Genomic DNA, 13,255 nt, shown 5'->3' with positions numbered 1-13,255 from the left:
CGGGACGGGACGGGACCGGATGGCCCGGTCCTTGCTATGGAGCGGGCGGGCGGGTGGGGTGACGTCATGACGCCGGCGCCGTGGGCGCGGTTGCGGCGCCACCTGCTGGCGGCGGCGTCATCCTCCACTCCCGCCCTTGCTGGTGTGCGACGTCATTCTGCGTGAGGGTGTGACGTCATCCGGCTGAGGGAGAGGGAGGAGGGTCTGGTTACAGGCCTCGCTGAGGTGAGGCCAGGCCTCGGCCCTTCAGGTGCCCGTTGCCATGGCAGCCGGGAGTGGAAAGCCCGGGGACGCCACTGAGGGTGTGGGCTTAGAGCCCCCTGGTGTGGTGGGGGGGACCCCAGGAAGGGTTCTGAGGGGTCAGTCATTGCTGCGCTGCAGCTGCTGGGTGGGGTGATGCACCATCCTCGACATTAACACGGCATCAAAATGAAAAATTCAGTGATACTCGAAGGGTGTCAGGAGGATGGGGCCGGTCTTTTCTCAGTGGTGCCCAGTGACAGGACAAGAGGTAATGGACACAAACTTGAACATAGGAAGTTCCATCTCAACATGGAGATCTTCAGCCTGGAGAAGAGGAGGCTCTGGGGAGACCTTATAGCGGCCTTTCAATATCTGAAAGGTGCCTATAGAAGAGCTGGGGAGGGACTCTTTGCCAGGAAGGGTAATGATAGGACAAGGGGAAACGGTTTTAAATTGGAAGAAAAAAGATTCAGATTAGATCTCAGGAAGAAATTTTTTACTATGGGGGTGGTGAGACACTGGAACAGGTTGCCCAGGGAAGCTGTGGCTGCCCCATCCCTGGAGGTGTTCAAGGCCAGGCTGGATGTGGCCTTGAGCAACCTGCTCTATTGGGAGGTGTCCCTGCCCATGGCAGGGGGGTTGGAACTGGATGATCTTTGAGGCCCCTTCCAACCCTAACCATTCTATGATTTTCTATGATTTTTCTAACATGAGGAGGAACTTCTTTCCTGTGAGGGTGGCAGAGCCCTGGCAGAGGCTGCCCAGGGAGGTGGTGGAGTCTCCTTCTCTGGAGACATTCAAACCCCACCTGGACACGTTTGTGCAACCTGTTCTGGGTGGACCTGCTCTGGCAGGGGTTTGGACTGGATGATCTCCAGAGGTCCCTTCCAGCCCCTGGAGATTCTGTGATAAAGCAAAGAAGGGCAAAGCTGTTGAGTGGCAGGCTTGATTGCGAGGGTGTCAGAGTTTAAGCATGTGCTGACTGCTAGGAATATTCTTTAAAAAGTTTAAGTCTCAAACTTCTTTCAAGCAGTGTTATCGGGGGGAGCAATTCAGAGGAGTCTTGTCAGCTGCTTTGTGAAACCACGTGGAATTTTATCTTTTTCTTCCAGGCTCAGGGGCACGAGGAGCAGCGTGTGGGCCTGCCTTGAAGGGAACCAGCAGGTGCTGGCTGTTTTACTGACAACACTCTGATCCTGCAGATACACAGGTGCTTCTTTTAACCATGCTGTTTTTAAATGAAGCCAAAATTACCCATTTGCTGGGGAATAATACATACATAATTTGTACTAAGTAGTTTGACTCTAGTAAAGCCCAAATACAATAGCATTGACTGATGTTCAGTCTGTTGTCTCCTGTATCAACTCTCAAAAATCACAGGCTGGGAACAGTCACTGTTCTAGCTACAAAAACCCCCTTGCATTGCTGGCTTTCATATTTAAGATCCTGTTCTTCATCTACCTCCTGGTCCCTCCTCTCTCCTTTGATTTTTGGATTAAGTCAGTTGTCTGGATAGCCAGGAGTCATTTTATTGCTTTACACTATATGGGTGTGTTAGAGGCAGACTGGAAACAGATTTTTTTTATCATAAGCTTTGCGTTTGGAAGAAAATGGACCTCTAGTTCTTTTGAGCGTTTGCTTTTCCCAAAAGGTCAGTTTTCATTATGGACTTTTTCCGAAGAAACTGTCAAATGGTAGAAAATAGCAATTTAAACAGGATGTTTGATATGTTATTGTATGCTGGTGAAACTCAAACTATGCTTCGGGATCCTCAGTTGAATTCAAGGCACTTGTCCAGAGTTTCTAGAAAGAATTTTCCTGAAATCTGAACACAGAGGAATTGACATCGTTGCCTGAGAGCTGACCTCTTGCTGTTACTGTAGCAGTCTGTGGAAGACACACATTTATGCATCCCTGAGGTCCTTGGTATGATACTAGAGTTTCCCAGAGCACTCACAGCAAGTCTATAGGTAACAATATATTTGGATATTGAGAGGGCAAAGGAACTAAGTTAATAAAAGGAGAAGATGTTTTAATAGGAAGACATTTTAAAGTGTGTTTCCAGGACAGTAAACCCAGCCTGTTAATGATGGACGCTGGAGCATGGAGAACAGATAGGATAGCATGGAAACATCATAAAGGAACATAGCCACAAAGTGGTGTGTTGTGTATTTTACTGTAGTTCTCATATGTGATTTTAGCTGAGAAGGGAACAAGATATTCATTGTTATAAATTAATGAAATGTTAGTGTAAAAGATAGATGATTAGCTCACCTGTGAAAATCCATGATGAGTTTGGTCACCTTTTGAAAGCAAGTGTCTTTCTGGTTTGGAGAATGTAGGGAAATCAAGATACTGTGTTAAACTTCACTTTATATTTGGCTTTTGTGATGATAAGTTTCAACTTAGTGACAAATCAGAGCTGGGCTTTTTTTTGGAAAAAACAGTATCAGTAGAACTTACATTGTTTTAAGTGAACACGCCCTTTAGAATAACAGTGTCTTTCTGAAGAGAAATGGCTTGAGTATTTAACATTAAAGTGTTCTTATTTCTCTTTATATTCACTTTTCCATTAATTATTCAGTCAGTTTTCTTGCCTTAAACGTCCATAATGTTGATCACTCCATTCTCCATCTACAGAATGATGGAGTTGTGTGACACGGTCAAATTATCTGCAGCGAAATGGGGTTGGACACCTGGAATAAGGTGATGTTGTGGTCGGTTTGGAGAACGATGGGCTGGGCAAGGCTTCGTAGCGGGCACTGAAAAGGCAGGTAGAAACAGCACCATCCCTAAGGCTGATGCCACTGGTGCTGGAGGGTCTGTGAGCAGCACGTCCTCTTTGGAATAAATCATGCTGTAGGTTCACTGTAACAGTTTCACCACTATAAAGGAACTATAACCTTTTTACTGTTACAGTATATCTATCCATATGGCCACAGACTCATATAGGGACCTGCCGTTCTACTGATTGTCTGTCCTGACTCCTCTGTAGTCGTTGCTTCCCAGGATGGATTTACCTGTCTTGTAGGTATGGCCCTGTCCCAAAACAGTGACTTTGTGGTAGGTTACCGAGAGGTCTGCACCATTCTGCTTCTGTCTGGCATCAACACTAACGGTTCCTTTCTCTGCATCATCAGATGGCTTCATCAGTGGTGGTTTATGTCTCTGCTAACTCATTTCCTAAGTCTAAATAATAGAAAACAACAAAGGCAGAGATGTAATTGCTGTGGGATGGTACAAGAAGCCTATGTGCTCAATGGCTGCTGTTTGCAGTTGCATTTTGAAACCTATCTAGTGACATTTTAATAATTATAAATGTGTTGTATTGATTTAGTATGATTTTAATTAATCATTTTGTCCCTTGATGCTCCTTTAATGGCTTACAAAAGAATTACGCTTCTGTTAGCACACAGAGGTCTCATTATAAGGTATTAGCTTAACGCAGGAGATCTTGGGTTTCATAAAACTGTGTGGGTTGTTATTAATTTTATTATCCATCTTTATTCATCAATTCCCATCTAAGCCATTTCTTTAACTGCCTGGTGTTGATCTCAGCCTGAAAGATGGGTGTTTACTTCCCTAATTGTCCTTTTTTGAAAAATCACAGTGACTTCTGCTTGCAAATGATCTGGTTCTGTTGACAGAAATACCTTCAGTCGCGGTTGTTCGGTACGCTTTGGATTACTGTTAGAATGGGCTACTTTCATCCTCATCATGGGATGGATATTATAACAGTATTTAGTTCTGCATATTCTCAGTATTAACAGTTATACAATTTGTTTTATGATGATTTAGGGGCTTTGGTAGGTTTTTCTTTTTTGGTTTTGATGTACACTAAAAGGTCCTTTTGAAAGTCCTTAACTTTTCTGATCAGAAAACTAATCTGATATCATTTTACCTCCTTCTTGTTTTAATACAATTCCTTGTTTGTATTCAGTGCTATCCAATTCCCTTATCGTGATGTTATTTTACATATTTGGTTTTATTATTACTCTCACTACTTCTGTTTCTCTGAAAACCAAATTAGACTTTAGTGTTATCTTAATTGATTTTTTGGGTCTCTAGTGAAATGGTTTTATCCAGTCCTTAATTCTCAGTTGTATTTTTCTGTTTAAATTAATAATTTGTTGTTGTTTTCAGTCAAATCCAATAAGCATTTTTCAAACACCAACTGCATATATTTCTGCTTTGAATGCTGCTGGGTTTGCATACAAGCCATGAGCATTTGCACCTGAGCAACCGTTAGCTTTTATTTTTATGTTCACTTCCCCTTTATCCTTCCAGAGGAGGCATAAAGTAACAATTTCTATTGCGGTGAAGTGCTTTATAAGGTAAGGTTACTTTCTACAGCGTTTGAAAAACAGAAGGGCATTTTGTCATGTAAGTAGTGATTTAAAATGCATGTCTGGAGCTTGATAGATTTTTTTTTTACTGGCTCTGAAATGCTTTGCCATATGTACAAGGTCCTAGCAGGGGGAGGTGTAGTCTTTAAAAGAAATGTGAGCGTGGTGCTCTGACGGGATATCAGGTAATAGAAGTGGGTAGTGTCAGGTAGATTGCTAAGATTGCTCGTTAGAATTTTATTATGATTTTCCTAGCTGTCGTTTCCTTACTTATATAGACTTGAGTTAATTTGTCATTTCCTCTATTTCCACGTCTGGTTTTGTTATCCTTCTCGGGCACAGGGAAGCTGGCAGAGACCAGGACAAGAAGGTTGGTACCTGACTTGGAATTCCTGTTCTGCACTTAACATTTGTTCTCTCCTGACAGAATAAGCTCTGCTGTCCTCAGTGTTAATATATTTGCACTTCCACAAGTGCAGAGATCCTGCACTGTACAGATTTAATGTCGAGGCTTTGTGATAAAGGTGTTGGTTAGCTGTCCTCAGTGTTAATATATTTGCACTTCCACAAGTGCAGAGACCCTGCACTGTACAGATTTAATGTTGTGTCTTTGTGGAGTCGAGTCGGTGATAAAGGTGTTGGTCCAGGAACATGGGGAGAACAGGCTCCAGCAAAGAGGGTCTCTAAAAGTTTGGAGGATAATATGCTTTTTCAGAAGTTACACCATTGACACGTCGGTTCTTCTCCATTGGGAACCTGTAGGAAGATTTATTTACAGGATTTGGTCTGGAAGAATCCCATGGGACCGCCTCCTGGTGTGGTTTCCAGAACAAACACTACAGACATTCTTTCCCTTTGCAGTATTTGGACTGGCTTGATTGAAAGTTTTGCTACCAACCTTCAGATCTTCAGTCTGCAGTTTTAAAAAGGAGGGGAGGGAACAATAAGACTTCTGGTGCCAACACAACAGTGTGCATCTCATCATCCTGTCTGCTGTCAACACTCTGTAATTAGCAGCCTAGGTTCATACAGGCCATGGCAATTAACTCATTTCTGAAGGCTGTGGCGGTGTCAATCACTTTGATCCCATTCTTTGACTTTCCCTTCAGTTCTGGCCAGCCTTACAGGAGTGTTGGGACCACTCCTATGTTGATCTTGTTGGTGGAGGAAGAGGGAGAAAATGCTCCTGCACCGTGTCTCCCTGCACCCAGTTAGGAACTGGCCACCTGTTAGCCTGCTTCACATATTCCTGGAGACTGAAATGGCAAAAGGATTGTTCCTGGGACAAACAGACAGCTTAAAACGGCAAGTGAGCAGGCCTAGATGTTGTATATTTGAGAGCTCAGAAGAGATAGCGTCGAGTGGTTGAGCTGCTGGTAGAAATATGCTTTAAGTAGTTGAAAGAGAAGGTGCTTTGAAATATGGGAGGGTAGCAGATGTTTTACCTGTTGGGTTTTCTTTTTGAGAGGGATTCCATGATTGAGTCAAGTAATTACAAGGCAGTAAGTCTTTTATATGTACCTATTAAACTGGTTGAAATGATCCTCAAGTTATTTGTAGATGTCTGTCATTAGATATTTTTAACTTGATAGCACCTTACCAATATAATAATATCAGCCTAGTTTCTCCAGTAGGCTGTCTCTCAGTACTCTAATGGAGTTGTTTGAGTTTGTCAACAAATCAGGACACAAAGAACAGATGAATGTAGCTTGCTCAGAAATCCTTTGGAAAGGGGAAAGAGAAAAAGAATTATTGTGAATGGTAAATGATCTGAAAGAGGAAACTGGCTGAAAGGTAGCAAAGAACATCCAAGGGTGTGTTCTGAATCCTCCTTGGCACGTGCCTGGTGGTCCCACGGGGTAGTGACGCAGCTTTTTCCAGCGCAGTCGAGATCAGAAGTGGTTCCAGCAGGCTCTGAGCTGCAGGTAACACTGTAGGTCATGAACTTCAGTGTGGAGAAGTGTGAAGTAGAGCATGGAGATGTAAAAAGAGATAAATAATATGGAACACCTTAATGATACTGGATACTGAAAGAGCCCTGGGCATCTCTGTTCAGGTAAAACCTTTGCTTGACAAGCGAGTGCTTTCAAAACAAAGCAGAGATGATGTTAGGATCTTCGAGGCCTTGATGAGGAAGGAATGTGAACAGTGTAAAACTTCTTCATCCACAGTCTCTGCTCTCTGCAGTACGGGTCAACGCATCTCAGAAAAAGCAGTGGAGAGTGAAGGAGGCTCAGGGAATGCCGATGGAGATGGTTAGGGGCCAGGAAAGATTCTCCTAGGAAAAGAGAAAAGACCAGGAGTATTATTTCAGAGCACAGGTGCTGAAGGATGTGATACATACAACTTAATAAAGTACTGAGTGGTCAAAAGAGAGTGGATTTGGAGCTTCTGTCCTCCTTGCCTCAACAGAAGACAGCCAGTGAAGTACCAAGGGAGCAAACAGAACTGACAAAAAGGGGTCCTTTCTCCTGGATTTTTTTCAGTTAAACCAGGGAACTCAATTCAGTAGATGCCTGTGACCCTAAAAGTGGCAGGATCAAAAAGGTGAAGGTGTTACATGACTAGAAGGTTATGATGTAATGTTGATGGATATAAAAGTTAACTCTTGTGGTTCTTGTTTCAAGAAAGTTACCAGGAATCAAAATTCATCCCAAATAGAAAAGGCAAGGACAGGCTATTTGTAGGATCAGAAGATAACTGAGGCTGGAAGTGACCTCAGGAGGTCTCTAGTCCCATGTCCTGCTCCAAGCAGGGTTAGCTGTGGGGTCAGATGGGATTCCTCAGGGCTTTTTTGGGTATATCTGACCTATTCTGCCTTCTGAAGGGTTCTGGGCTTTTCCTGCAGCAGCTTGTGGTGCTGCTCACTGCTGGGGATGTGCTGCTGAGCCCAGCAGCCCCCAAGCAACGCGTCTCACTCACCAATATATATTTCAAGTACACAGGTCAATGGAAGTGGCAGAATTTAGCACCATTAGAGCATGTGCTCTTGCTGTTTCTCTCCCCCTGCAGCTTGGAACTTGAGCAAAAAGAGCAGTCGGTACAAAATATGCTAAATCTAACTTTTTCCTTCCGTTTTCCAGGTTCCATCTCTCATTCTTGCACCATTTTGCTGATCCACACTTACTTGAAGGGCACAGCTGTGCTATAGATTTGGCATCTAAGTGGATAGGTAAGTGCTGCTGTTTATTTTATTTGACTAGAGTTGTGATTTGTTGAGTCCTAAAATCTTTTAAAATTAATTGAATACTATACTGAAATAAATTATTTTCAAAGCCATTGCTTTTCGAGCTCTACAAACCGTTGCCAAAACTGGCTGTTGGGTACACCAATAGCAGCAGCATCAGAAAAACTGAGATGTTGAACAGAGCACGAGCCTGTAAATACAAGTCTGGAAAGGGAGGAGTAAGATAGATAAATTCTTAGTTAGTTTTGCATCTGACTTGGTCTACCTGAGGCACTGAACATTAATTGCAAACGCAAAAGTGCTGATCTGTTTCGAAGTTTAATATCAGGAACTCGCCATAAATAATATGACAGTACAAATGTGTCTGTGAGATGTATTTAAAGCCATGGAGGATGTGAGATTCTGTTTTTCTCCACATGCTCTCTCCTACTTAGAAGAAAATGGTCAATTTACAGTGATAACTACACCAAGATTCTGTCCAGGAAAATTAAATTTATGAACTGGCTACATAAAACTTCAGTTTCTCTCTAACAGGAAATGACTCCAAGATTCACAGCAAAATCCTCTGCTGGTTTGGGAGCCTGAGTTTAAAATAAATAAATCCATTAACATCTGTAATTGCTTATAGGAAAGGCTGACCCATGAAAGTGTGTAACCAGCATTCCTTAGCCTCGCATGTCTGCAGCCAAGCCATTTGAGAAAACAATCTCGCATGTGTTTTTCCTGCTTTTTGAGTCTTTCTGTGCCCAGAGCTTTACTGGAGAAACTGAACCACAGCTGCTGCCATTCCAAGGGAAACACTCCAGTTTAGGCTTGAAACAAAGAGGTTTTGGGAGCAATATAAAACCTCTGGTAAAATAGCCAGGACCGTAGTGAACTTAGGACTAGGAAGAAGAAGACAATCAAAATGTCTAAGAATAGAGATCTAGTTTTAATGTTGCCTGGGGCTTGATGGCATTTCCATCTGGATGTTGTACCTAGTGCTGTTCCAAGTAATCCCCAGCTAGTACCGCAGTTCTCTCTAGCTGAAAAGATTAAGAAACTCATTTAAAAATACCATTTGTTTAGTCTGTTTACCTTGTGTGTTTGGGCGCAGTTTGTGCAACGTGGTCAGTGCCATGGTTTATTGGGCACTCAGAGGAATTGCTCAGTATTGGCAGGAGAGCGAATCCTGAGTGTGAGCAGCCACGGGGGTAAGAGGAGAGAAAAGATGAACATGTTTGATAGAGCTGTTCTCAGACTTGTCCCAGAAACCCTTCTGAAATGCCAGAAACTGCCTTTATTTACTTCTCAAAATGAGGTCGGGCTCTCCTCTTTAAAGCTGCTGTGTCGCAAAGCAGAATTTTATACTCTAGAATAGCTGCTTGATCTGAAGGACTTTTTTTTTTTCCCTCCCCTGCTGCATTCCCTGGTCTTGTGTTACATAAATGTGAGTGTGAATGCATATAAAAAAAAGGACCCTGAGCTCCAGGACAAAAGCCTCCCCAGTATCAGATATCTGTTTTGAACACTTTCCTCCTCTTTCCTAATGTGATTTGTGCGTGTCTGTAGTACAATTATTGTCATGGCGTTTTGGGTCAATACGTTCTTTTTCTAATCTTACTATTTTATACTACTTCTCTCCTCCTTCTAAGTTCTACCCCAGCTCTGTCCCTCAGTGCATCTGTATATACCATCCTATGTAATCACCTTTATTTTTATTTTTTTTGAAGGGCTTTAAGTGTCTTTCTGAAGCCCTGTATCGTTTCACGAAGATCCCGTGCATGCTCTTACAAACCGAGGTGCTTAACTTATGGTCTAGAGACCTCTGAAGAACCAGCTTGTTGATGCATTATGTGTGAAAGCAAGTGATTTCCTTGGAGAGGGAATGTGCTCTGCTAAATGGCTGTGAATTAAGTGAGGAAGAATGAACTGTCAGAACAGTGGAGAGGTGCCCACAGTGTTGACCTCGTTGAAGTCTGGAGAATGGAGATCTTTGAGGTGGTGGAAGGGAGTTGGTGAGAATTGCAGGTCACAGAGGATGCAAACCTGAACTGACCCTGATACCTTCCCCTGCCCTCCCCTCCTCACAGTGTTGTTAGGCCACAGTGTGACTGGAACCTGCAGGCCAATGGATGAACAGGACAATGATTTTAAAGAGTTGTGGGCAAATCTTTTGGGTAGAGCAAAGAAAAAAGCTGGGGATGCTGAGGCAGCGAAGACAGCTCAAAGCAGGTCAAAGACCACTGGAGCAAAAAGCAAATTAAGAAGAGGCAAAGCTGCTGCTAAGAGCCAAAACCATCATCCCTTACCAGTAACAAAGGCAACAAACTTGTCTCAAGATTTGGGTCCAAAGGAACAACCATTGGTGCACAAAGAAGATGGTGATGCTGTGGCCTGTAGTAGTGGTGAGACTGCACAAGGGGATGGCAAGAGAAGCCCTTTCCCTGCCAGCCAGCTGGGCACGGTGGCCACTGAGTGCAGCCAGAGGACCCTGACAGGTGAGTGAACCCAAGTCTTTCAAACAGAAAATAGACTGGGACTGAGAACACTCTGTAGTTCAGTGGAGCTCTTCAGAAGCCCATCCAGAGGGGACACACAGCAGCACTGGTCGAAGCAGACTTCGATCTTGTGTTTCCATCTGCACTGAGCTGCTTACGCCTATCCAGGGGTTTAACTGAGGAGCATGGACTGTGCTACAGGCAGGCAGAAGGTGTCCTTCAGTAAGGTGAAGCCTCAGCACAAAGTGATGTGTTAGGGAGTCATTACTCACCGTTTTTTGCAAAATCAGAACTGAAAAAAACACCTTCAAATCATCTAAAAGCATCTTAGAATACATTGAGGTGCTTTTTCACCCAGTGCATCATTGTACTGTGGAATATATTGTCACTGGATGTTGTCAAGGCCAGAAATATAAGTTAAGAAAGGTGGTGGATTAATTCATAAAGGATTAGTCCTTCAGTGGTTATTAAACAGGGTGGCCAGAATACAGCCACCAGTGAAGGAAGTCCTTAAATTGATAAATAAATTCAGCCAAGGGAAGGGCTATTTTGTACCTGCCCTGTCCTGATTGCCCTTTCCTAAGTGTATGTTGTTGAGTGCGCTCAGCGACACGATACTGGGCTGGAGAGATCTTTGGTCCCACCTCGTGTGCTGTCCATATCCACAGGACACCGCGCTGAACAGTCACTGAGGTGTCCATCTGGCATTGCCTCTGCTCGTTACTGCTGCTGTTTGGGAGCTCATGGTCCCTTCAGCTCAGAGCCTGAAAGTCCGAGTCACAGGTAGAGTTTGGAGATCAGAGCGAAGAAGAGCAGGAACCAGGGGACATCCTGGGGAGAGCAGGGCTGTAGGGCTGCCTTGCTTGTGACCTTCAGGCAAGGCCTTCTTTAATATTCCTTCCTCTAAAAGGAAAACAGAGATACCTAAACACCACTGTAGCACAGCGGCCTGATGCTGTCGTTATTGAGTATAAAGTCATTTAATGTGTAATCACATTGTTCACTTCTTCCTCCATTGCAGGACAGAGTCTGGCTTAGGCTGCACAGGGAAACCTGTGCTCAAAACTGACTGGTAACACTCTGGTGTTTTCTCCTCCTCTAGTAAATACTTTGAGTGGCTCTTCCCAAACTACATTATCCTTCCACCCTGCTACACAGCCAGGGACCTGCTCTTCACCCACCTCAAAGCTTGCGGGGTCGAAGGTGCGGGTAGCAGAGCTGGTAGTGGAGAGAATGCAGCAGTTCAAGAGAGTGGCACCCGAACAGCTGAAACACAGCACAGGTCACAGCTCGCCAAAGTCTGCGGCTGACGTGGATTTCCCTGACGAGATCCAGGAGCAGAACCCACCAGAGAACGGTACGTTTCTCCCCTTAGCTCTTGTCCGTGCAGGGAGAGCGCTGTGGGCTGGTGAGAGTGGTTGCATGAGAAGCAGTGTGGATTCCTGGGCTTTGTTCCCAGCTTGTCTAGTGGCTCAGTGTGCAGCACTGAATAAATCACTCCAGATCGCTGAGAAAAGTTGATTTCTCCACTGTTAAAGGACCATCCGTGCTTTTCTCCCAGCTCCGAGGCTGAATTAACCTTATGCTCGATTCTGGAGGGATAATTGTCTTCTTGGAACCAGGATGAAATTCCAGGAGGATCAGTGAACGTTGTCATCCTTCCCTTGGGACAGCGTTAGGCAGCTGTTAGGTAGATACAACTCTTAGGTAGGCCCTGCCTTTGGTAGATCTCCAGACACTCCACAAAAGTAATGTGTTCTATGCAGATAAATTAAATTAACAGCGATTTTACTCGTCTTTGGTTCTTTAGAAGTCAGGGCCCTTGTGTTCTATGCAGATAAATTAAATTAACAGCAACTTTACTCGTCTTTGGTTGGGGCCTGTTGGTTCTGTATGGAAATGAAAATCTGCTGTATTTTAATATGTGGTGTGTAAGATCCAGTGTTCTCCCCAGAAGCTTTAGCCAAAACCTGCCCTTTGTCTGGCTGTGTGCGATGTGCTGTGAAGAAATGGCCACCTCCCTCCCACTCCTCAGGTAGTGCAGGCCTGGAGAGTGCAATTTGTTCATTCCCTTGTGAGAGATCAAAGGTGAAGATGCAAGAGAAAGATTGCAATTTATTTTTACGTGTCTAGTTTAATAAACTAATAATGACAAGTATAACAGCTCCACGCCTTTCATACAGGATTCTTAGTTTTCTGACTTAGATCATCTCTCCTGTCTTTGCCAGATACCCACCATCTTCCCTCCATGGAGCATGACGGTGCTCTGGCTTTGGCTCTTCAGCAGGAAACCAAAGAGGAAGCCCTGGCAAGCCTGGAGGATGTAGGCTTGTTTTTCTGTCAGATCTGCCAGAAGGATCTCTCAGCCATGAACACAACGCGGCGAGAGCAGCACGTTAACAGGTGAGAGACCAGCGGGATGCGTCCTTTCCTCACCCTCTCCCCCTCGGCCCCATGGAACACTCACTCAGTTTAGCTGTTAAAGAACGTGGTAGCAGGAGAGCCTGCGTAGTGGCACACTTTTATGGCTCAAATCAACAGGGGCTGCCCTTGTAAAGTCCCTGGCAAAATTAAGGAGGACCTGCTACAGATATTGAGATCTGCCAATTTCAGTCGACAAAGTAATGTTTGATCTATTTCACTAAAAATTGTTTGTCTAAGGACATCTGGTATCTCAGTGCACCCAAGCTGTTTGCTGAGGGAAAGGTGATACTGTTCAGAAAGATAACTTGCACTGTAGAACTTTGACAGTGAGAGCAAAGGGGCTAAAGGAGGGTGTCCCTGCCTTCTCTTTTCTCTTTGTGTGCAATTAAATTGAAATTAGTGCCATTAATTTAACAGTTTCCTCAGTGGTAAATGTCCAAGTACTGTTAATGTCTTATGTACAGATAGCTCTTTGTAAATTAAAAGAGTGCTCTTCTCTGTTGAGAAGGTATCAGAAACAGCATGTTTGAAATGTTGCAGCCTTCCAGTACCTGAAGGGAGCCTACAGGAAGGCT

The 13,255-nt window shown here is 44.1% G+C and overlaps 1 protein-coding gene across 1 annotated transcript in view; it reads left to right on the top strand.

Moving 5' to 3' along the window:
- Positions 1-13,255, top strand: part of SLX4 (SLX4 structure-specific endonuclease subunit) — a 40,669-nt gene that overhangs the window by 8,261 nt on the left and 19,153 nt on the right. Inside the window, exons 2-6 of the mRNA XM_014936678.1 lie at positions 1,356-1,453; positions 7,673-7,761; positions 9,489-10,256; positions 11,359-11,613; positions 12,485-12,659. Coding sequence (XP_014792164.1) covers positions 9,887-10,256; positions 11,359-11,613; positions 12,485-12,659 — 800 coding nt within the window. The 5' untranslated portion in view covers positions 1,356-1,453; positions 7,673-7,761; positions 9,489-9,886. The remainder of the gene's footprint in view (positions 1-1,355; positions 1,454-7,672; positions 7,762-9,488; positions 10,257-11,358; positions 11,614-12,484; positions 12,660-13,255) is intronic.

The sequence above is a fragment of the Calidris pugnax genome, unplaced genomic scaffold (assembly GCF_001431845.1).
Source record: "Calidris pugnax isolate Ruff unplaced genomic scaffold, ASM143184v1 scaffold17, whole genome shotgun sequence".
NCBI classification, from domain to species: domain Eukaryota; kingdom Metazoa; phylum Chordata; class Aves; order Charadriiformes; family Scolopacidae; genus Calidris; species Calidris pugnax.
The sequence above is the reverse complement of the archived record's forward strand: the minus strand, read 5'-3'. Positions and strand labels throughout refer to the sequence as shown.